This window comes from Ailuropoda melanoleuca, chromosome 6 (genome assembly GCF_002007445.2).
Source record: "Ailuropoda melanoleuca isolate Jingjing chromosome 6, ASM200744v2, whole genome shotgun sequence".
Lineage (NCBI taxonomy): Eukaryota > Metazoa > Chordata > Mammalia > Carnivora > Ursidae > Ailuropoda > Ailuropoda melanoleuca.
In genome coordinates, this window is record NC_048223.1 from 119,313,251 (window position 1) to 119,338,783 (window position 25,533).

The following is a 25,533-nucleotide window of genomic DNA, read 5'->3' on the forward strand; positions in this document are numbered from 1 at the left end:
GTGGAAAATTTTTTCTAACTTTTATTGCTGCATCTAATTTCTCATAAGGTCTAGGGTATTTTCCCAGTGGCTATCACTGTGTTCCCTTGTTTGGATTTATATAGTTTGTTTTTCATTTCTATAAAGACCCATCAGTAGGACTATTCCTGAAAAATTTGAATGAAGCCGTGTTAATTATTAACTAATCTCATTTGTTTTTTTTGTTTTGTTTTGTTTAAATGCCATGAGAAAAGGACCAAACTGTACAGCATTTCTTCTTTCATTTTGAGACATTATGTGTTTTATGAGTGTGGTGCATTCAGAGTTATCTGAGGGAGGAAGGTTGCTTATTTTGTTGCTGGAATGGCTGCTCTTCTTTTTTCGCCCTAGCAATGATGGATTGTGAACTTACACGTGTATAATATACATTTATTGCATTTCCCATATCTTTTGATGATCTCTTAACAAACATGTAAGAAAGGTCATTTTCTGTCCTCTGTACATTACAGAATTACAGGTTTCATGCATATGTTAAAATTCGTAGTTAGGGGTGCCTGGGTGGCACAGCAGTTAAGCACCTGCCTTCGGCTCAGGGCGTGATCCCGGCGTTATGGGATCGAGCCCCACATCGGCCTCCTCAGCTATGGGCCTGCTTCTTCCTCTCCCACTACCCCTGCTTTTGTTCCCTCTCTCGCTGGCTGTCTCTATCTCTGTCGAATAAATAAATAAAATCTTTTAAAAAAAAAAATTCGTAGTTAATCCTTGGTGAATACATTATTCTGAGTAATTGTGTTTTCTGAAGGGGAAAAGGTTAACCCTTCAGGTATCACAACTTCTGATTGTGATGGAATTTCCAGAAAAGTTTACATTGCCTTATTCTTTCAAGTACCTTGTTTATGGTGCAGCCCAGGTGACTGTTGGTTGTCACCTCATGCTGCACCCTCTGGTACCTCCCTGAATACCTTTACCTTGCGTCCTAATGTCTTCAGAATCACTGGGCCGTTGGGTGCAGTGACACAGGTCTGTGTTTGGACCATGTCAGACTGTGTTTATCTTCTTTCTCTTGTCCCAGGAGACCCTCTGTCACTGTTGCTGCCTGCTCTCTCCCTTTCTTTCCTGTCTACATTTCTTCTCTTGACGTTTCCTTTCATGCTTGGCTTGGTGTACAGTGTTTCCTTTTGTGGCTAACACCCACCAATCAAACTCTCCATTTAATCAGTACTTGTTCTGGGGACGTGTTAAGTATTAATACTTTGCATGACCATTTCTTTGACTCCCCACCACAACTTTATGTTGTAGGCACTATTTTTTTTTCCCAATTTATAGTTGAAACTCAGTATTGTAATCTGTGAAATGTAACCTGGGCCTTTCAGGCTTCAGAACTGACCTTTATACTTACAGTACATGGGCTGCATCTCCACCTAAAAAAATGCACATAGGGCACATTTTGGCAATAAGATGAAAATGTTGACTGAGCCAGGATTCATGCTAGAAATTTATACCTGCTTCTGGAAAATCAAGTACATTTTCATTTTTTTCGGAACACTGAAATCTTTAATAAAGACTCAATAGCCAGTTTGTCGGCAAGCTATTAGTTTTAAATAAGATTTGTTTTCCTGGATCATTCAGATGGTAGATGTCACTAAATACATGACTTACACATGCTGTGGTAATATTTGTCATTGAGTAATACTTGAAAGGATAGTGTTGGAAATGCTACTCAGGCTGATATTGTGAATGATCACACAAATGTGCTCCATTTTTTTTATATGAATTTTCCCTCTTAATTGCCATTTTGAAGATAATTCACATATTATATTCAGAGACGACGCCCAGGAGGATGCTAAAATCCTGCCGTCTTTGTGTTTCAATTAATGTGATTATAATATTACAATTAAAAGCCATTATGAAAATTTCACAGATGTGTTATAAAAATTGCTGAACTTACTAGCAATAAACCCGACACATTCTAGATATTCATATGCAAATTTAAGGTCAACTTTTAAAAGTTGCTTTTACCTTGTACTAAATTTGTTTTTTAAAAATCACTTACATACTTGAATCTTATCATTCACATGGGCAAGGACTGCCTAACTGCGGATAGTTTTTGTCTGTGGGTTGTTTTTAAAATCATGATGTTTTAGCCAGTTTTACATTACAAATACATACTGAACATCTTCTTTATTCCTGTAAACAAAACCTTTGATGCTTATCATCCAGTGGAAGATACCGAGGAGAAATAAATGGTACATGGAGATTTTCTTAGATTATTAGATTTTTTTAGATTATTAGTTTGTGTCTTTGTCCAGTAGGCTAAATTTACAATAATATAGCCCAATACTATTTTTAGTGTTAGAACTTATATAACAGCAGTTTATATGGGTATCAGAACATTGACTAAGTCAGTATTGCTTTGAGTAAATTGAGTGATTTGTGCAAAGTATAATAATAATCTCCATTTTGTCTATAAATTTGCAGAGGTTAGTTTCATGGAATTGTAGAACTTCAAGGCCTTCCAGAGGTGGGTGCTCCCCGCAGCCCCCCAGGGTGAGGCAGCCTCTGTAGCAGCCCCAGGAGAAGTCAGCAGGCCCAGCCTGGGAACCTGTAGGAGTTAGAACCACAAATACCTGCTGACAGATTCTACGGTTATAGTTGCTCACTAGTTAAGAATCCAACAGAACAATCCTAGATCGAGTCAGAAAATGAGCTGCTGTGCTTAAGAGTTTTTGATAGAGCTCAGTGTGTAGTTAAACCCAGACAATAGCTTTCTAATCCTGAGAGCAGTGGGTGCTTGCTGTGTTTGACAAGAGTTTTCATTCTTTTCTCTTGAGAGAGAATCCCACCCTTATCTGATCTTCTTTGAAGTCCAACTTGACTTTTATTTTCTTCGGGTTGATCAGTCGGACTCAGATGTGAAAGCTGCTGCTGGAATTTGCTCCAAGGCAGCGTGCTCATAGTGCTGCATTACAGACAAGCAGCCACTGATGTCTGCTCTGTCCTCCACGCTGGGATGTCTTTGTCTTAAAACATTGGGGAAAGCAGGCTGAATATGGATGGCGCTAATAATCGTAAGGAGGAGTGCTAGGCTTTCGCAGACATCATTCATTGCATCCAGCAGAACTTCCTGAGTGCCTGTCACGTGCCTGGAGAGGCATGATGTGGTACCTCCCTTCAAAGAGAGTACAGTCCAGTGCACTGAGTGCCTGTCACGTGCCTGGAGAGGCATGATGTGGTACCTCCCTTCAAAGAGAGTACAGTCCAGTGCACTGAGTGCCTGTCACGTGCCTGGAGAGGCATGATGTGGTACCTCCCTTCAAAGAGAGTACAGTCCAGTGCACTGAGTGCCTGTCACGTGCCTGGAGAGGCATGATGTGGTACCTCCCTTCAAAGAGAGTACAGTCCAGTGCACTGAGTGCCTGTCACGTGCCTGGAGAGGCATGATGTGGTACCTCCCTTCAAAGAGAGTACAGTCCAGTGCACTGAGTGCCTGGAGAGGCATGATGTGGTACCTCCCTTCAAAGAGAGTACAGTCCAGTGCACTACTTCCTCATGTTGTTCAGGCGACACCTGGACCTACTTGCCCTAGGGGTGTCCGTGGGCCCCTGAGCCCAGATGCAATGTGACTCTTACGAGCGCCTCTTGAACTCTGTACCACTTCTTTTGTCATAGGGAGTCCAGAGCACACTTGAGTGATGTCTTTTTTCTGCTAGATCATAAGCTCCAGAAGGATAGCAGTGAGCTCATTCACAGTGGTACTCCTAGTGCTGAGCACGGTCATGGGTATACACTGGCTACTTCACAGATACATTTTTAAAAATAATGAAGAATGGGATTCTTAGTGTCCAGAGATGGTGGCATTACTGTATAGAGCGTAGGTGTTCGGATTGCTGGCAGCAAGCCTTGCAGAGTGTGTCTTAGGTTTCTACGGGTGAACAGATCTGACTGACGCTACCAGACTTACATAGAGACCATAATAAGTTCAAAATGATTTCTCACTTTTTTTGTTTGCTTTAAGTAGAAGACGTAGTGGATATTGTTACTTGTTAGGAGAAGGAAAGAGAAAGAAGAGACAAAGGGACTTTTCAGTGAATAATTCATCAAATTTATATTGTGTTCTCTGTAGGTGTGGTTTGAGTTTAGTAAATGAGGAGGCCTCGTGACAAAAATAAGGCTTGAGTTAGATCTTGAAATTAGAGTAATAATGGTGATGGTAGTTGCTAATACATGCAGTGCTTACTTACTATGTGCCAGGCTTTCTTCATGTACACAGTGTTGTTATTCCTGCAGTAATAATAGATAAGGAGACTAATGTAGAGAGAACGCAGAGCTCAAAGTGCTGGAGCCGGGATTTAAACTCAAATAGTATTTGAAGAGGGAAGGAGAGAGGTCATTCTAGGCACGGAATTTCTTAAGAGTACTCCATTTTCAGCAGCCTAATCTGAGTGTTTCAATACAACTTTACACTTAAAGAGTTATAGTCCTTGATAACTACAGCAATTCCCTGTTCTAACAAATAGTGTTTTCAGCTCCTTTGGAATTATCTTTGCCCCTGAGAAAAAACAAGTAGTTGGATACACAGGGGTAAGCGAGGAAAGTTACTGCAATTATAATAGCAGACAAGGTTCAGAGGATTGAGAGGTCAGTTTGGTTAGGTAGGATGAGGCAAGTGACTGGATGGCCTTCAAAGTCACGTAAGAGTTTGGATCGGATGCAGGAAGCCAGCATATCTTCTTGGGCAAATGAGGGACATGTTCAGGCAGTATTTCGTGCGAAATCTAGCAGTAGCTTTCAAATTGAAGTAGATGTGGATAAACTAGATCAGGGGTAGCAAACATTTTCTGTAAAGGACCAGATAGTAAATATTTTAGGCTTTTCAGGCCATAAAATTTCTGTCACAGCTACTCAGCTCTGCCCTTATTATATCGTGAAAGCAGCCATAGATGATACGTTGTTAAAAATAGTTGTCCTATAAATTCAGATGAGCAGTTGCACTTAGAGCAAAGGTTTGGACGTCCTTCCCACCAGCCTCTATTACATTGTAAGCAAGGCAGGGCAATAGTACAGTGTTTCTCCTTCTTCTCTTAACTCTGATGGTCTGCTTATCCTGTGTCTCCTTCCCTGCCTCACCCCCTTCCTCCTCCTCTGCAAGCCATGGTGGGAACACTCTGTAGTTAGCGTCATGGGAGAAACTGTAGACTCACTTGCTATCAGTCCTCATAAAGGAGACTCCCAGGCATCTGGTTGATAGGTTGCTTGCTGTCTTGTCATCATTTCTTTGAGATTTTTCGTTTGTGCTTTTCTCTAATTAATATACCATTTGGAACTGTCAGCCACTTCCAAATCTAATAAGCCCAGTTTGAATAATTTACTTTAGGAATTTTCTGCCTCCTAACCAAATGGGAAATTTGATAAATTCCTCAGTGTACCCTACTTTAAGCAGTCTGGCTTAGAATATTTTAATACTACTCTTTCTTAAGCAGTGGAATTCTTGAACACTGCTGTGATGTGTGACTCTCTCCTGTGCCAGATTTTGATAGTCATTTTAATGCTGCTATGAATCCTGGTAACTACACTATCTCTCCTGCCGTTACATTTGGAGATGAAGTTTTAATTAGAAATAATTTCATATATATATTGGAAACATACCGTAATTTAGTCTCAAATGAAAGGTCATATTAATATTCTTAATTAACTTGTATAATAGAATTTAGGTCTTAGGAAAAACTTATTTTTCAAGTAAGTTGTTCAAACAAAAAAGGGTATTTGACTAAACTTTAATTTCTCACTTTAGGGGTATCGAATGGACAAGTTTAACTGGTTTTCTTTCCTTTGCTACTTCAACACCAAACAATATGGGATTAGTGAGAAATGAACTTCAGCTGGTTGATCTTCCAACAGGTTTGTGTACTTAGACTATTAAAAGATTGAGAATGGTTTGTCATATTGATCAAAGATGTTGCTATTTACAAAACATATTCCAAAAAACTTCCTTTCAACTTGGAAGGTTTTTTTTTATACCTATTTGTATATTCATTTTGTTGTTTTTCTGTAATAATTGCCCTGGAAAGGCTCCTTGTTGTTGTTTGTATGCAAATTGTGTTCACACCAGTGCATGGTAAATGGAGTACCATTAGCTTGAACAGACAGATACATAACTACATATAAATGGTATCAGTTCTACTTTAAGGACATTATTATAGATAACCAAAAGTATGGTTTTAAAATAAATCTTTGTAGTAGGCTTTATTAGATTCTCTTCTAAAACTTTTGGCCTTTGTTAGGAAAGCCTTTATAAATTTGTAAGTAAGGATTGTCTTTAAGAGCTCAAATTTAAAACTTTTGATAGTCTCTGAATAGGGAAATTTGAGAGCTTAAAGACTTTACAAGAGGAAGCATTCCAGTAAAGTAACTTATTCAGAATTGTTTAAAAACCTACAACTCAATGAGTTTCAAAATGAAGAATTTAAAGATAGAATAAGGTGAGAGTTTCAAATTATTTTATGACACATGCATGATTTCCAGTAGAATTCTTAACAAAATTGTAGTGAGTTTCTTTAAATGGTGTAGCAATAGGAATATATGTAGACAGTTTGGATCCTAAGATACATGTGTGTGTGTAGTAAATCGAGTATTTTCTCAGTATGTATTTCCAAGATATGGTTGTTCTTACTTATCTGAGTATGTTACTAAACCTCAAGGAATTAGCCCCACGGGAATCAGTCCAGTGTTGTTCTGGTCTCATTGGAAGTGACCTGCTCAGTAACCCCTGCCCCTAGATTGGGATCTCTCGGATTACATGGTAGCCCAGGGGCGAATTGCTGTTTTCTAGTAGCATTCACTTAAAAAATAAAAAAGGCTATTCATTTTTTTCCAATCAGCTCAAGACTGTTAGATAACTTAAAATCTTTCTTTTACAGATTTATTTTTGAGCAACAAATTTGTAAGTCATAGTTCCTAACTTGCTCAAGTGGGATATTTGAGTTCAAAGATTATAGACTTTTCTAGCCTGTCTTCTAAGGAGGGTCAGGAAAGGATGTAGGTGTTTGGCAAATAAGAGCAGGGGCCCCATTTGACAGCACTGAGGAGCAGGGAAGCATGCAGGCGCCCAACTGTCTCTGAATTGAATGCGCTCTCTTTTGTTTAATGTAAATAAAAACGCCGGAAATGTTATTAAAATGTATTTGTTCAGACATGAAGTAGAATTTGCATTTTTTAATTACGGAAAACCATTTAGCTTCTTTGGCAGTTAACAAATTCTTATCATTCCCCAGTTTCAGTGTTTAGAGACCTTTCGATAGGAACAGGTCAAAAGTATTTCAGTTGCTCAGTTTGTACTGGGACAGGAAATCTTGAATACCTCTTTAAAGAGTATTTTCCCCCACTGGTTAGTATTTGTGAGCATGGAAGTGTTTATATTACTTTAAATATGCCAGTAGTTTTACAGTAGACAGTTCCTTTTCCATAGATGCATTGAAACTTTGAAAGTTGATATTTTTGAATTTCTAAAATATAACTATTTGAAAGAAGCCACCGAAAGTATTCAAGGAAGTCTGTAACAAAGGAGAATATCATTTTGTAAGAGATATTTGAGTACAAGTAATATGTTACTGGTCTTCAACATGTAATAATTTTGAGACTATGTTTTGAATTTAGATTACTTGAAGCAGGTTAGGAGCAAGTAGAAGAATGAATGGGAGAGTAGACGCAGCCCTGATCCCATTGGTGTGTATAACTTTTTGTGTCTTACATGTTTCATCTGATATTTCACATTTTCTTTAATATTTGCAATTAAAGGTAGGAGCATTGCTTTTCGCGGTGAACGAGGCAATGATGAGTCACCCATCGAAATGATTAAAGTATCTCATTTGAAGTAAGTGTGAACCAAAAAAAAAAATCTGTGGTGTTATCACGAGGGCGTCTTAAGGATTTTTTTTAAATCTTTAAGAAAGTAAGAATATGCTAGAATGCATATAGAACTTCTTAGTGATAGTAAATGGTGCTTTGCAGCCATTTCCAAGAAAATATGTTGATCACAAAATTAAACTGCTATTGCTTTTACTTTCTACTTCTTAAAAAGATGAGATAACTTTTGTGTGAATCTTAATATTCCATTAGATTGGTAAAACCAGTAATCCTGTTTTGTTCTACGACAGCTATATTGATGTAGATGCTTGTCACCCACGAAGAAAATGTTATTTGTTACCTAATGAAATTCTCATGCATTTCTATCTCAATATGGGTTTGTGGAGTCAAAGAATATAATGTAGACCTATTTTAATTTCAGTAAGTTTTGAGTTTTTCGTTCCAAGGGAAAATACGTGTAAAGCAAGATTATTAAACATAGAGACTGAATGAAAACCAATCAGAAGAACGAAGAAAGGAGGAGTAAGTGCTCTAAAATAGTTTTCAGAATTGCTTTAGCTTTTCTAGGATCCTTGCATTTCCATATAAATTTTAGAATCAGCTTATCAGTTTTACCAAAAAAAACTTCCTGGGATTTTGATTGGATTGCACTGAATCCGTAGACCAACCTGGGAAAGAACTGACATCGTAACAAGTTTTGTGATTCGTGAACATGGTGTTATCGCTCCACTCGCTTAGGCTTTAATGCCTCTCAGTAATACTCCCTTGTTGTCAGTGTCGAGGTGTTACACATCATTTGCTAATAATTTTTTGTTTTTTCTTCTTCAATGCTATTGCACATGTATTTTTTTCTTTTTTAAATTTCAGTTGCCAATTATTCATTACTGGTATACTGAAATAGTTAATTTTTTGGTATTGACCTTGTGACCATGCTAACTTAATTATTATTTCTGGTAGCATTTTTGTTGATTCTTTAGTGTTTTTTTATAGACATACCATGTTGTTTGCCAGTAAAGACTCTTCTCCATCTCTGTTTTCTGGAAAATAGGCCTTTTTTTTTTCCTCTTGCTTTGCCGTACTGAGTATGACCTCCAGTACAATGTTGAATAGAAATGATGAGAACTGACATCTTTGTTCTGTTTCTGGATCTTACAGCAAGAGTGTTCAGTCTTTGAACTTGAAATAGGTTAGCTGTAGATTTTTTGTAGGTGACCTTTATTGCGTTGAGGAAGTTTTCCTAGTTCACTGAAACTTTGTATCTTTGAATAGGTGATGGATTTTGTCAGATGCTTTTTCTGCATTTAGGGACATCCTCATAATGATGGGTTTTTGTTTTAAGTTGGCTAATGGGGTGAATTATGAATTACATTGACTGATTTTTTGTATGTTAAACCAACTTTACATCCCTGGCATAAATTCTTCTTGGTGGTAATATATTACTGGATTTGATTTGCTGATATTTTATTACATCTATGCTCATGAAGCATTTTGATCTGGTTTTCATATGATATCCTTGTCTGGTTTTGGAATCAGGGTAATGTTGACCTTGTAAAATGAGTTGTGAAATAGTCCCTCCTTTTCTTTTTTTCTGGATAAGTTTGTGTAGAATTGGTATTATACCTTACTGAAATAAGAATAATTCACCAGGGAACCCACCTGGGCCTAGAACTTCCTTTGTGGAAAAGTTTTTAAATACATATTCAGTTCTTTCATAGATGTAGAACTATTCAGGGTTGGTTGGTTTGTTTTATCACTGGGTTTTGGTAGTTAATGTCTTTTAAATAATCTATTTCATCAAAATTGTTGAATTTATTGATTAAAAACTTGTTCGTGTCTCAGTCTTTTAATATCAGTCTTTTCAAAGAAACTCTTTCAGTTGCTCTCATTTTTCTCTGTGGTTTTCTATTTTCTGTTTCATAGAATGCTATAGGTATCTTTTTTTTTTCTTGCTTCGGGTTTAATATGTTTTTTTTTTTTCTAGTTTCTTAAGATAGAACTTTAGATGATTAAATTAAGGCTTTTCTTTAAAATTTAATGTAAGCATTTAATGTCACGTAAGCACTACTCTTTCTGTACCCTACATGTTTTTTTGATATGGTGAGTTTTCATTTTAATTCACTTTATAATATTTTTAAATTTCCATGGGATGTTTATAGATACATTGTTTAATTTCAAAATATTTAGGGGTTTTCTTGATACCTTTCTGTTAATTTATGGTTTCCATTGGAGTCAGAGAGCATATTTTATATTATTTTCATCCTTTTAAATTTAATGTGATTGCTATATGGCCCAGGCTGTGGTCTGTCGTTGTGACTGTTCCATATGTACTGGAAAAGATTGTGTATTCTGCTATTATTGATTAGAATATTCCATAAATGTCAGTTCAGATTGGTTGGTAGTTATTCAGGTCTCATATCTGATTTTCTGCCTGCTTTTCTGTCTATTCCTGAGAGATGAGTGTTGAAATGAACTTTATTCTGGATTTATGTATCTTTTGAAGAGCTCATGTTCTTGCTTTGGGTATTTTAAAGCTCTGTTATTAGATATATACATATTTAGTATTGTTATGTCCTTTTGACTGACTTCTTTATCATTGTGAAATAGCCTCTTTATGTTTGGTACTATTCTTTATTCAGAAGTAAGTCGGATTTGTCTGATTTGTAAAGCCACTCCAGCTTTCTTTTGGGTAGTGTTTGTATAGTATATCTTTTTCTTACCTTTTACTTGTGTCTTATCTATGCCTTTACATTTAAAGTTGATATCTGGTGTAACATAACATAATAAAAATAAATAAAGTTGATATCTTCTAGAAAGCATATAGTTGGGGCTTGTTTTTCTGTTTGGTAATGTATGTTTCAAATTGCAGTGTTTAAGTTATTCATATTGAGTGTAATTATCAATGCAGCTTATATTTAAATCTGCCATCTTGCTCGTTATTTTCTACTTTTTAATTTAAAATGCATTAATAAGGATAGTTTTTAATTTATTACACTTAATTTCTAATATGCAAAATGTCAGTTGTTATGAACCACATAAACAAAAGTTCTTTGGGGGAGATCCTCAATAATTTTTAAAAATGTAAAGGAGTCCTGAGATTACAGGGTTTGCGAATTGCTCAGTTAAACTGTTTGAACTCCAGTCTCTTCTGTTTCCAGTCAGTCTTGACTCTGCACACACCTGCTAAATTAGTAGCTGTAGAACAACTGATCACTTTATCCCCCCCCACTGTAAAACCTTCAGTGATCCACCATTCTCTGCAGAAGAAATCTCTATATAACCTAGCATGGCGTATTCAGGTGTTTTAGGTCTTTTATAATGTGATCCAAAATTCACACTTTGATATTCTCTCTCGTGAGGAATGCTCTTGCATGCTCTACATTTCAGGTAGCATGTTCCCCACTCTATGTCCTTTCTTGTCTTGGCCGTTTGTCACATTTGTAACTCTGCCTAGAATGCCATTGCCCAGTTGTCAAAATAAATCTCCTCTTTCATAGTGAATCTTTCTAGCATTCACCGGATTCTGTCTTACATTAGTTATTTACGTATAAGCCATTAGATGCCTTTATGTTACATATAATAAAAAATGTGGGGTGCCTGGGTAGCTCAGTCTAAGCGTCTGCCTTCGGCCCAGGGCGTGATCCCAGAGTCCTGGTATCGAGCCCTGCATTGCGCTCCCTGCTCCGCTGGGAGCCTGCTTCTTCCTCTCCCACTCCCCCTGCTTGTGTTCCCTCTCTTGCTGGCTGTCTCTCTCTCTTTGTCAAATAAGTAAATAAAATCTTAAAAAAAAAAATGTAACATATTGCCTTTGTATAATCCTTAATGTGTGTAAAATTCTTTTATGTGTGCTATCCCCTCCCCCCTTTTTAATTCTTAGGGCATTTGGTGAGGGAGTAAGACAGATGTTACTAACAACATTATAAAGATAGGTAGAATAAAACTCAAAAAGATTACATGGTTTATCTGAGGCCACATGATTATCAAGTGGCAGACTTTGTCCTGAGCAAGAGAACCTGAGTCATTTGGTACACTGAGTGTAGGGATCTTCCTGCTCGGTCACATTTCCTCAGTGTCAGCATGATAGAAACTTTGTGAAAACCTTTACTTTTTCATTTAATTTTTATCATAACCTGTGTACCAATCCATTGGGATAGGTAGTGGTATTCTCATGTCATGTATGAGAAAATGAAGCCGCGGGAGGGTTACCATAAATTGATAAATTGGTAAAATGTGAACTTCTGCCTTTTTTCATTCTTCTAACCTGGGCTTCTTGCTTAATTATGGCTATGTGGCTCTCAAAGGTCATCTTAGGGCGTTACCTTCTCAATGACTATTAATCATTAGAACTAAATGTTAAGTTATATGGTCTGTGTTTAGAATACATCACGTGACTTTTCTGATTTACTCAACTTTTTATTTGTATTACTTATGGCGAAAGTTGGCCAAAGGGGGCTTATTTAATAATTTTGTTTATTTCAGGCAGTATTTGGCAGTCGTATTCAAAGATAAACCCCTGGAATTATGGGATGTTAGGACTTGTACCATTCTTAGAGAAATGTCCAAAAACTTCCCTGCGATAACTGCTTTGGTAAGTCACAACTGAAGAACTGGTTTATCGAGGCATGTTCTGTGTGTGATGAATATTTTTCTTTAGCTTGAAGTGAAATCATTACTGTCATGTATTTCCTTGCTAAGAATGTTTGTTGAGAGATGATCTAAGTCATGGAGATAACTCTTATATTCTTGGATGCGTTAAGCAAATACTGCATTAGTGCAATTCCAATTAAGATTTTACTTCAGTATTTTGAGGAACATGATAAACATATTCACGTTTAAACATGATAAACGTAAAAAGGTTTGTGAATAAAGGTCATAGTAGCTAGCTCAACCTTAAAAAAAGAGGAGGACAGTAGTGGGAACATGGTCTTACTTTATGGAGAAAAATACTGGATCTCTACCTAATGCTGTATTCAGAAGTGGGCTCCATGGGATTAAAGACTGAAATGTAAAAATGTAAAGCTATAAAATTAATATAGTCAAAAATAGAAGAATATTTTTCTGTTCTGGGGCAGGAAAGGACATCAGAAGCTCAAACCAAAAGGCAAAAAAAGAAAAAAAAATGCATTTAATTAGTCAAGATTGATGCTTTTTATTCAATGAAGGACCCCAATGTCAAAGTTAAATAGAGAAGACAAGTTGGAAAAAGAAATTTGCCAATGTCTGAAACCAGCAAAGACTAACTAATCCCTGTAGGGAGTTAGGGTTATGGGAGCTCCTGCACATAAACAGTGAAAAGACAGGAACCCCAGTTGAAAGAGAGCCAAAGTACATGAGCAGTTCACAAATAGTGGAGAAACCTAAAAGGCCAACAAGCATGTGAAGAAGTAGTCAAAATCAGCAGTTTTTAGAGGTGGGCAAAATAAAATAACCATGGTGTAACTTTTAGAGTAACAAAAACTGGGAAGCCAGATGGCATCAGCCGTGGGTGTAGTGTAGGCTGCGGGAATCCTTCTGCACCGCGGGCAAGAATGCAGACCGGTGGGGCATCTGCAGAGCAGACTGACAGCGCCTGGGCAAACAGACATCCCCTAGGGTGCCGGCTCTTCGGCGCCTGTCACGAAAGCGTTTCTGTGAGGATATTGACTGAGTTGGTGTTTGTCAGAGAGTTCGGAGGCGATCAGGGTGTTCTCTGTTGGGAGAACAGACAGACGGAGGGTTGGTGGATGCACTCGTGGAGTATTCGGTAGCATGCAAAAACAACAGAGATGGGACTGACACTGTGCTGAATGAAAAGAGAAACAGGGTGGGGTATGACGAAGTCCTATTAATGTAAGTTACGAATACATGCATGGAAAATAACTACTGTGAAGAATTGATGCCTATGAGAGGATATTAGATTGAATTCATTAGAATAGGTGGAATATAAAAGAATAAATAAACCACATGAGAGATTCGAGGTGGATCTGTGGAGGACAGTGAGCCATAGTTGGAGGGACATGATCATTTCACCCTATGCACCTGTGGGGGGGGGGATGCTAGAGGTAGGGAAGAGAAGATACCATAATTGCATTTATTATTTTCATTTTGTAAAAAAAGAAGGCACCAAAAAGTTAGACCTTTTGGAAGTTTGCCATTAAACCCTTCTACCTTAAGCTCTCATTAAAGATTAGACGTAGAAGGAGGGGGAGGGTAGATTATTAAAATCTGCCTTAAGCGCTAATTAAAATGCATTCGTTCAGCCTTTCTATAAATAGATAAAACCTAAGAACAAATTGCGAATTCATGTGCAGTAATAATAAGTGATACCAAGCAGTGGCAAGAATGCCCAGCTGTTCTGGAAAGATTGTTTTGACAGAAGTAAACTGAGCACTTGTAGAGGTGCCTGTCTTTGCTTCTCAGGAGTGGTCCCCGTCTCACAACTTGAAGAGCCTGAGAAAGAAACAGTTGGCCACCCGAGAGGCCATGGCCCGCCAGACCGTGGTCTCAGACACAGAGCTGAGCATCGTGGAGTCCTCTGTGATCAGGTGCAGTGTGCTGTTTCCTGCCTTTCTCATTTGTGATACTGGTGTCATGGTGGGGAGCTTGACAAGTGTCATCCAAAGGCATCTGTAGTACCTTGTTATGTTTCAGTGCATACTGGAAGACTGAAGAGTTAATTTTATTCTTTCATTGCTTAGTGCAGTCGGTAACACACACAGGAATATCCACATGGCAGCCTCCATTAGCGAGCGTGATCATTCTCACTACCCTTCTGTTCCCTAAGCTTCAGCTTCTGGAATTCAAATGAATGTAGCGGGAACATCCAGATAGATCTTATTTTCATTTATATACACCAAAGAAAATGTATAGAGAATGCTAGATTTTTATGGACTGTCTCCGTCTCCATCCCCACCAGTTTTACAAATAAAAAGGCCTCAGAGAGAATGATGGGTCAAGGTAAGGCCTCTCTTTCTGCAGCAGAAACAGCGAGCAAGTTTTTTATGTGAAGTCTAGATGACTGTGTTCCTCTGTATGGGGTAAATGACCTATTGGGAGTAATTTGTGTTTTCTTACTATTAGCTGGGCAAAGATTAGTGTCAGTGCTTTTTTCCCCCCCTTTGATAAGTAGCTTTGGACTTCCTATTAATGCATCTGTATTTTGGGCACGTTAATTAATGTGTGTGTCACTAGGGAAAAGAAATATCTTTATCTTATTCCTCTTTATTCCAAAGCTTGTTACAGGAGGCAGAAAGTAAATCTGAACTCAGTCAGAACATCTCTGCCCGGGAGCATTTTGTGTTTACCGATAATGATGGCCAAGTTTATCATCTCACAGTGGAAGGAAACTCAGTGAAAGATAGTGCTCGGATTCCACCAGATGTGAGTCCAACTCATGATTACATCTTCATGAAGAGTTCTTATCAAAGGTTTTGTTGATTCCATATCCAGGGAACCCGTAGTTAAGTTGTGAAGCTATTTCAGGAAAGTCTAATGTAAATAATAAACTTGACTGTTTAAGGAGATATTATCATTGATTAAACTTGTTCCATGCTGCTAGAGAATAACATTGTAACTATTTAGATTAAATACTTACCATGTGCTACTTATTTTTTTTATCCCTTTAATAATCCATGAGGAATTCTTTCCATTTTAACTATGACAGAATCAAGGGAGAGTAAGTAACTTTCCCAATGTTTCCCAGTGTAGTGACATGGGAGTTTTACACTGAGGTCTGTCTGTCTGTCTGATTGCAGTATCTCTTCTCTTTCCACTTCAGGCATTACCTTGGAGGATTTGACTTACAGTCTAGCATCATTTTGGGGTAATAGTAATCAGGTTGCAAGTGCAATAGCATTATTAATAGTTACTAATTTATATATATATCCTTCTCGGACCTTGTGCAATCCTCTGACTGAGGTTCCGTAGTTCGCAATTTGTGTCCGCATGCATCTCATAGGTTGTTTTTAATGGATAGATAAGAAAATGTTTTTGTTGACTAATACTGTTATAATGGTTAAGTGGAGGCATGAGAAGATTTCATAAAATATATCTATTTATTTAAAAGGGTTGTCTAAAAACAGACTTTAGTTGAATGCCAACCCCTATATTTTATGGGTTGTAGTCAGGATGGTGGCTGGGGCGGGAGGCTCCACTTCCAGGATGGCTCACTCACATGGCCGTAGCAAAGTAATGCTGGCTGTTAATGAGTGGCCTCGGTTCTTCCTCACGGGGACATCTCCATAGGGCTGAGTGTCCTCACCACATGGCAGCTGGCTTCCTCCGGAGTGAGCGTTCCAAGAGCACACAGAGGAAGCTGCAGTGTCTTTTAGGACCTAGTTTGAGAAATCACACTCCATCATTTCCTCAGTGTGCTGTTGGTTCACGGGTCAGTCCTGTTCATTTGGGAGGTGACTGCCAAGGGACGTGAATACCACAAGGCAGGATTGGGGCGGGGGTGGGGGAGTTGCTAGAGGCTGCTGCCACATCTTCCTTATAAAGAACACAAAAAAAGTTGAGGCCATCCAAGCCACCTTCTCTACTAAGAATGGAAACTAACATGGGAAAGTTTCATTTTTACTATTTTTTTTTTACTATTATATAGAATAAGTCATACCTGAGACTTAGTAGTGTCTGTTTTGAACTTTCTCTAATTGTCACTAGTTTGAAAGGGTGGAAGTAGTAATGCAAATATGAAAAGTTGATATTTGGTCATAATAGGAAAAGGAACTTACTTTAAGTGTATAGAAAGGAAAACTGCGAAGGAGAGCAGACCTAAAGACTTGCAGTGTTAATGTAGCTGTCCTTTGGAAAATCAGTTTGCTGTCTTAGGAATATGGAGAGTTCCTCCTCCCGAATCGCAGGAAGGCCCCATCTGAGCTCTTCTGTGCCACTCACGGCAGCTCCGGCTGTGTCTGATTGCTTCACACTTGCGATTAGGACGTAGAAGCAATCCAGTAATTGTTTAAGATGCCAGCTCCTCCTTACCCCAGAAAAAGTTTAAAGCTTTCGGACATTAGACCCCAGTTTTCCTTTTTATAGGAGTTTCTTGCAGGTTGGTAACTGTGCCTCACCGCTTTTAAGATTCTCTTTTTGTGGAGGTCCAAAGTCAGGGTGTAGCATTCTCTATCTGCTAGCCAGATCCTTTCATTCCGCAGCTAGAAGCAGCTTTCTCAGGGAACGAGCAGCCTAGTGCAGATCCAGCCTCCAGTGAAATCAGTACATATTTTAGAGCAGGTTGGTTTTAGGGAGAGGTATTTGAGCAGCTACTGTATAATACGCGAGAAATTGGTTTTGGTTCATTATTTTTATTTTCTATAATTTAAATATTTCTAGAGACTGTCATATAGAGTTTAGGCAGAGGTTTTGTTTGCTCATTTTAATCCAGTATTCATCTTACCCTCCTCCCAAATGTAAAGTATTAAACATTTGCTTTGAGTTGAAATTTTCCCTCTGGATTTTGGCCCCAGAACTATAGAGTATACAAAAATGGTAAAAAGAAGAGGAAAACTTGGCATATTTTAAATTTTGGAGCATCTGTAGTTGACTGCCTTTATTCCGAAAACTGGAACAGTGGGAGAGAATGACCAGCTCTGCTTTGCTGTCAGCCTTCTGATCTTTTGAACATCATATTTTATATACAGGAACATAACAGTGTCAATTAGTAATACTCTGTTGAGTTTTAATCTTACGTTGGTTCTGTCGGGGTTATTTGGAGCACAAAGCAACTTTATGCCACATTGTCTGAGAGCTCCTTGGTATCTGCATGTGGCTTATATCCCATCAGCAAACTCTTAGGGAGAAAGGTCTGGACTGTTTAATTATATAGTTGTATTAATATGTTACTTGTAATTCTGAGCTGATTTCTAAGCTTATTTAAGCTTTAATATTTTGATTTTTGAGGTTAGAAAGTAAGATTATAAAATGTGAACATTTTCAAGACTAAAACAATAAACTTGAAGGCAAATTCTTAATTAAACGTTCTGTTAATGTGGCCCAGAAAATGGAAATAAGATCTTGAAGTGTGGCTTCATATTATATAGAATTCTATTTAACATAACTTTCTAAGTTTTTTATTATTGAATTCCTTAGAATACTCATTTTTAATTCAGTTTTTATCTTTTATTTCTTGACTACCACTAAGATTTATGTAGTATTTGATGCGTAGGCCAATCAATTTGGCCAGCCTGCAGCTTTCCCACTATGAACTAAGCATGTGAATTTTTATTTTTATTTCATAAATGCAAAAAACCAAGATTTCTTTTAATAAGTAGAGAAGTAATTGAGCAATAATATTATTTAATAGTGAGCATTTTTTGACTACTGTGTAGTAGGCTTGTTTTAAGCCCTTTCCTGTATAAATTTATTAATGCTAATAGGAACTCCTCAAGTTTCATGAGTTTATTAATTAACCTTCTTTATTGATGATAAGTCCAAGATGCAGAAAGATTAGGTAAATGTGCCCCAAGCCACACAACAAATATACATGATAAAGCCCAGATTCGAGCCCCAGCAGCTGACTCTAGAGCCCAGGCTCTTAAGGTCTTTGTCACACTACCTCTGTGCATTTGTTAGAGAGCTGCAAGCTCCTATCTCCTCCCACCCCTCCTCTCCCCTTGGCATTATTGCAGTAGTGTTTCATTCTTATACTTGGGTTTCCATATGTCTTTGTAAAAGCTTTCTGTGAATTCAGATTGTGCAGATGCCTTTAATCTACAGTTTCTCTTCACCTTCGTTATTCCAGAAGGTATCAGTGGAGCTCTGGATCCTCTTTGCAGTAGAAAAACTGCTGCACAATTAATTATGAAACAGCTCTGAGTTTCCTCTGGAACAGATTGATTTATCCTTTTGCAGTGAGTGAGAAGTTGGAGACAAGGGCCCTTTGGAAAGGGTTTTCTTTCCTTCTCTTTATTACTTTTAATTTGCTGTCTTTAAGGTATTTCTTCCTCAAAAAGTACCTCTTCTCTATAAATTTAGTTCAGATAACTTAATGTCCATCAAACTGAAATCTGTTTCTTTGTAGTTGAAATTGATAAGCTAGGTAGCTCTTTTAGTGTTACAAGTCTGTTAGTGCTTGATGGCATTCATACCGAAGCAAAACCATTTATAACTAAGTTTTATTAAAATATCTTTATTATTTTATCGCATTTATTAAGTAAAAACATTTCTCTGCTATGATGGCTTATAAGTAGTGAAAACTGTGTGTATTTGTTGCTTTTGTTTTCTAGGGAAGTATGGGTAGTATTACCTGCATCGCTTGGAAAGGTGACACATTAGTTCTTGGAGATATGGATGGGAATTTAAATTTTTGGGATTTGAAAGGCAGAGTATCCAGGTATGATTCAAGAATGCAGTATTATTTGGGGCACCTGGGTGGCTCAATTGGTTAAGCATCTGACTCTTGGTTTCAGCTCAGGTCATGATCTCAGGGTCCTGAAATCAAGCCCCTTGTCGGGCTCTGCGCTCAGTGGGGTGTCTGCTTCTCTCGCTCTCCCTCTGCCCCTCCCCCTACTCGTGCTCACTCTCCCTGTCACGCTATAAACAAAATAAATAAAATCTAAAAAAGAAAAAAAAGAACGCAATATTATTTGTTTAAAATAAATTCTTGATATGGTTGCATTGAAGACTTATGACCTGCCAAGCAGGATCATTAAGCATGACCAAGTATAGCTTGGACCCTTGGGTCTCTTGTTGCTGCACCTGGGAGGAAGAGCCTTGAGCCAAGCTCTGGGTCAGTCATAGGAGACACTTACCTGCAGGTGGCCCGTGCAGAAGTGTTGGGACATTATTCCATCTTTATTAAAGGGTAGACCCTTTCTGTCAGTTGGGACCCCTCTCCCAGAAAGTAAAGTCACCAGACATTATCAAAAGCAGGCCTAGAAAGAGTCATTGGACATAGTTTCCAGCGACAAGATATTACCCTACTTCATATTGGTGTTTTGTTTTTGTTTGTCCTCAGAGGAATACCTACACACCGAAGCTGGGTGAGGAAGATTCGTTTTGCTCCTGGTAAAGGAAACCAAAAATTAATAGCGATGTACAGTGACGGTGCTGAAGTGTGGGACACTAAAGAGGTAGGCCCGCTCCCCGAGCGTGAGGGGCCCTCAAACCAAGCAGCTGGTCACAGGGGCTGCAATGTGTTTCTTCCTTCTGATTTAGAAATGAAGCCTATATAATGGGTTTGTCGAGGTTCTTAAAATGATTTTCTTGCTTTTAATGGTATCACTGTCTTTGGGATCTTTAAAATGCAGTCTGCATGAGGAAAAGAGATTGCCAAAGACTATTCAGTTTTAACTTGCACTGGGTCTTTGCCACTGGCACTGTGATAAACATTCTTTTCTTTCTGAAAATGACCACCAAATTCACTCTTGAAGGTTCAAATGGTGAGCAGTTTAAGAAGTGGAAGAAACGTGACCTTTCGGATATTGGATGTGGACTGGTGTACGTCAGATAAAGTGATCTTGGCGTCAGATGATGGGTGCATCAGAGTCCTGGAGATGTCTATGAAGTCCACTTGTTTTAGGATGGATGAGCAAGAGTTAACCGGTATGAAAGGCCAGTGAAGGGCTCTCTGACACCTTTATTTGGCACAGGCGGCTCTCTTCTGTTTCATTTCCGTCTTACTTTCTAACAGTCTGAGTTTAAGGAAATAGATTAACTTCAAGCTTGAGTGTTTTCACCGCTAAGATGCTGGACTCCGTAACTGCAGATGTCAGTCATTCTCCGACTCCGGGTTGGCAAGTGCCCCTTCTTTGACCCTTTTGAGGAGTGCTTTGTCAAAAGATCAGAGATGTTTACATAAAAATGATTCACTTAGAATTTAGGAGAACTCAGGGGCGCCTGGGTGGCTCAGTTGGTTAAATAGCATCCGTCTTCAGCTCAGGTCATGATCCCAGAGTTCTGGATTGACCCCCATGTTCGGCTCCCTGCTCAGCAGGGAGTCTGCTTCTCTACCTCCCCTCGGTCCTCCCACCCTTGCAGTTCATGCACACACTCTCTCTCAAATAAATAAAATTTTTAACCAAAAAAAATAATTCAGGAGAACTCATCAGAAAACACAAATGTAGTGGTAAGGTGCCGCTGGCTTTTTAATAATGAGCTTTATATCTTTTGCAAGCATATATCACTGGGGGCGCCTGGCTGGCTTAGTCAGAAGAGCATGAGACTCTTCATCTCAGGGTTGTATGTTGGAGCCCCACGTTGGTCGTAGAGATTATTTAAATTAAAAAAAGAAAGAAAAGGGCAAGCATATACCATTGAAAAGTCACTTTGGAAAGTGTTCTGAGTGTCATGAATTTCAAGCCTATCTTAAGACTTGTTAAATGGCCAGTCAAAATAAAATTAGATGATTGCACTATCGTACCTTTTTTGTAAGGTTGTTTTGAGATTGTTTTTTATCAGAATGAAGAACATTTCAGTAACTATAACCTCCTATGTGACCTAAAAAAAAAAAAAAGAATGGGATTGTGAATGCACCCATCAGTCAGTTGGAAAGTCCGTTTTGTCTGATGGAATGCAGTGTTCATCCTCGCAAGGTACTTTTGGGTGGAGACAGACATTCTGATCCTAATGGGAGCGAAGCAGGAAACTTCCTGCATTAAGTATGCTCCAGGCATCCCTTTGGTGTGTACTCTAGGTTGCTGAAAAATTTCAGAAGAGACTTGTGTAGTCGCTTACTGTGTTTCAGCATAGAGCTGTCTGCTCTGGGAACCGTCCGTGCCTCGGTAGGATCAGTCTTTGACACCTTTAGAGGCAGTAATGTTTTGAAAACCTGTGGTTTGCTGTTGTGTTCGTGCTCAAGGCACTCCCAAGTTGCTGCTGATGCTGCCTGGGCTCCCTTGAAGTTGTGTTAGGTGTGCTTTTGTTTTTGTCGCTGCCCCAGCCCTGCTAGTGGCTTCAGCCTCCCCTTCCCCCTGCGTGACCCTGACCACCATCTGCCAAAGCCGGAAGCTGTGCGGTGCTTTCTGTGTCTGTGCCTGAGATGCTCGCCCACTCTGCGGAAGTGGCAGCATCTCCTCCTTCCTTCCGAAACAAACTTAAAGTTATTAAGGAAATGGAGGGAACTTCAAGGGTGGTTTTCCTTTTAGTTTAGCTACGGGTTCTAGGTTAAAGAGGTGGGCGAATGTAATCAAAATGTTTGAAAAGCTTTTCTATCCCCTTTAACTTAGAATTTGAATCTACCAAAGCCAGGGTAGCTTTTTCTTAAATTAAGTTGACTACAGAATTGGAGCCCATCATTAACAGCATACTTGAACATCTGACCTGCAGACAGATTTTAGATTACATTTTCTTTTAAAGTTTTCTCTCCCCCACCCAAAAACATCATTCCTATCCAGTTTGTAATGCTGCAGCCTCTGCCAGAAAGGGAGAATTTTTGAAATAGCAACAGAAAAGGTCAATATTGACCTTTAAACTCAGAACAACATTCAATACATGTTAAAGATTAAAAACTGGTGGTGTGTGTAACTATGGAGTTAGCAAAAAGATGTCTATGTGTTTATCTCCAGTTACATGCTTAGTCTCAGAAAAATATGTCTGATATGTTTTTATTCTGGGGAATTAGAAATAGAGTTTGGACTTACTGATATGGGATAAAAACCATTTTAGGTCATATGCAGTGGTATATTTAATAAATTTTCTTTAATTCTCCTTAATAACAAGTAGAGAATACCCTAAAACACTGGTACAAGTCTGCCAGTTTTCTTAGAACAGCTTAGATGGCCCACTTCCTCCCCTCTGCGCCTGTGTTTACACTTGTCACAGCCCTGCCCACCTCAGTCAAGGAGAAGGTCAGACAGGGGTAGAAGGTGAAGACCCCTGTTTTCGATTGGAGAACCCTTCTTGTCTGCTGCCTTATTTATCAGAGTCATGAAACAGCATAAAAAAATCATAATACTTTTTTTAGTGGCCTCTAGAAGGAGTCCAAGAGGATGAGACGTGTTTAATAGCATTCCAGTTTGATGAGGTTTCCACACGCTTTACATAGTATCCGCAGGGTGTTAGAGACTGTCCAGTCCAACTTCCTCACTGCTGCTCAGGCCAGTACCGAACAACACACTTTTCCTAAGGGAGCACGCACAGAAAGAAGCTTTCTGCAATCAGATTTATACACAGACCTTGCTTCTTCGTCTGCCTCTGCTTTCCACTCATTCCCAGTGGTTTTCATCTGGGCTATTTGGAAATGTGTCAGGATGTGCAGGGGTGTCTGAGGTTACTAAACAGCATGCTGTGCAGGCAACAACCTGGACAACGAGGAACGGTCTTGCCCAAAGTGTCAGTCGTGTCCCTTGTCTCCCTTCTTCCCCTCCGCCCATTCATCACAGTGACGAAATCACGCAAGCAGGGTCCTCTCCCTCCCAGACTGCCTGCTCACCATGCCATGTGCCACCTGCAGGTGGGAAAGGAGCAGTTTTGCTACTGTTCTTGGCTCTTCGGTTCCTGATTTTCTGCATTGCTGTCACATAGGCAGCCAACAGTCTGGGTGTGTTTCTGTTTAACACCTCCGGTAGCTGTAGCCCAGACTCAGCAAAACGTGCGGGAGAGAAGTAGCAGTGATGCCAACTACCTTTTCATTCTAATTGTAATTTCCAGAAGTGAGTGAGCTCTTGTAGGTGAGCTTCTCCAGCTGGGAGACGATCACCTATTACTTTTTCATGGCCGAGCTTTGCCTTTGAGAAGAAAGATCTAAATTCATTTGAAGGTAGGAAGGAATAGAGTTCACTTTCAGTTTGTTCATGCTCATTGGGATGAGATCAGCAGTGTTTTGTTTTGGAGAAATAACACATTTGTTTTTAAAAATTAGACTTTTCCCTCAGTGTATTCTGGCTTGGTCATTGTTGTCTTGCTCACGTTACATGAAAACTCTGGAGTGCTGCTTTCTAAGAACATTCTCTTGTGTCTTTTCACTGTCCATTGATTAAGAAACTACACATAGCATGGAAACTTTCTCTGTTTCCAAGCTTAATTTGTACCATTAAGCTTTTGTTCCCTAACATTGACTTTTTTCCAAACATTCTGTAACCTAATGCTAGCAGCCACTACTGTCTGAAAATGACAGGGCCCAGCTTGAGAGCTGGAGAGTTCCGTGGTTGTCGTCTAGTAAGGATGAGTAGAGAGAGCATGCTAAGTAAACCCACCTTTATCCTTTCTAGTGCTGGCTTTAATTGTTCTCTAGGTATGTAGGGGAGTCTCATTCTTACCAGGTACATTCTTCCCTTTATAATCTGGATGTAAAAGATAAATTTGACTGATTGGAAAATTCAAAAAAAAACCTTTCATAGCAGCAGAAACTATAAGCAAAGCAAAATATAAATGATAACCTGGGAGGAGGTATTTGCAAGTCTTTAATAGACTGTCCACAGAGAAGAAGAAAATATATACAAGTGGCCCTTAATTATATGAAAAGATGCGCAACTTTATTCATAATAAGAAAAATACAAATTAAAACTACACTAATAAACTGCTTCTCAACTATCAGATTAATAAAAATTCAAGAGCTCGAAAACATGCTCTTGCAAGTCTGAGGAAACACGTATTCTCAAGCAGTGCTCATGGAGTAGTTCCTATAGGAAGGAATTTGGCAGTACCTAACAAAGCTGCATGTATATTTACCTTTATAATCAGCAATTCCACTACTAAGAATTTATCTTAACTTGGTCATCCTTATATGTGACCAGAGCAGAACTGGGGAAAGAATAAATTTGGAAACGTCTGCACAATGGAATAGTCTGCAGCACTAAAGTAGAATGAGGACTATCTCTGTGAACTGATGTGGAGTGATAGGGTAGGTATAGGTGAGAAATGCAAGTGTAAAAGTGTATAGCCTACATATGTGTTTGCTTATTTTATAAAACAAAACTAAAAACCCAAATAATCCAAGAACTAAAGAAAATGATTATTGGTAGGAGGTAGAAAGATTGAAAGAATGGGGATGGGGCGAAACCTCAATGAATATAGTAACGTAGTTTCAGCTTTTGAGTCATTTAAATGTGGTACATGTCCAGAAAATACAGACTTGGACAACATGGGGGTCAGAGCCTTCACCCCTTACACACTTGAAAATCCGAGTATAACTTCACAACCAGAAACTTTCCTAATGGCCTACCGTTGCGGGAAGCATTACCGATGACATAAATAAGTCAACACATATTTTGTATATTATATGCATTACATGCTGTATTCTTATAAAGTAAGGTAAAGAAAATGTTATTAAAATCATAAGAGATTTTCATAAAATCATAATAATTTCAAATTGTAAGAAAATACATTTATAGTACAGTGCTGTATTTACTGAAAAAAAATCATCTGTAAGTGGATCTGCACAGTTCAAACCCATGTTGTTCAAAGGTCAACTGTATAATGAAAACAAGAAGGATGAAAGAAAAAGCAAACCCTGAAATTAAACAAAGAGACCATTGAACCTAACCGTATAACAAATTGGTAAGAATAGTTCACATAACAGAAATGCAGAGCTCTCCCTGTGCCCCTTAGTGGTTCATATCCTGAGGACAAAGAGCTGTGAGGACTTCAGGTTGAGTAGTTGGCACTAGTCATTCTGAAACAGTTTTGTGCATATTATTGGCTGGAACCAACTAGTAAATGTATTGCAGTTTAGGGGAACCGGGTTCCTACTGAGGGAAGAGGGAGATACAGATGTGGAGTGGGGGGTGAGGAGGAAGAACCCTCCTGGGGTGGATCTGAATTGGGAGATACCAGTAT

At 38.7% G+C, this 25,533-nt stretch overlaps 1 protein-coding gene across 1 annotated transcript in view; it reads left to right on the forward strand.

Moving 5' to 3' along the window:
- WDR11 (WD repeat domain 11) overlaps window positions 1–25,533 on the forward strand; it is a 58,517-nt gene that overhangs the window by 20,983 nt on the left and 12,001 nt on the right. The window contains exons 12-19 of the mRNA XM_002915415.4: window positions 5,771–5,877; window positions 7,774–7,849; window positions 12,319–12,427; window positions 14,239–14,363; window positions 15,051–15,198; window positions 19,044–19,150; window positions 19,775–19,889; window positions 20,190–20,361. Of these exons, the coding sequence (XP_002915461.1) occupies window positions 5,771–5,877; window positions 7,774–7,849; window positions 12,319–12,427; window positions 14,239–14,363; window positions 15,051–15,198; window positions 19,044–19,150; window positions 19,775–19,889; window positions 20,190–20,361 (959 nt within the window). The remainder of the gene's footprint in view (window positions 1–5,770; window positions 5,878–7,773; window positions 7,850–12,318; window positions 12,428–14,238; window positions 14,364–15,050; window positions 15,199–19,043; window positions 19,151–19,774; window positions 19,890–20,189; window positions 20,362–25,533) is intronic.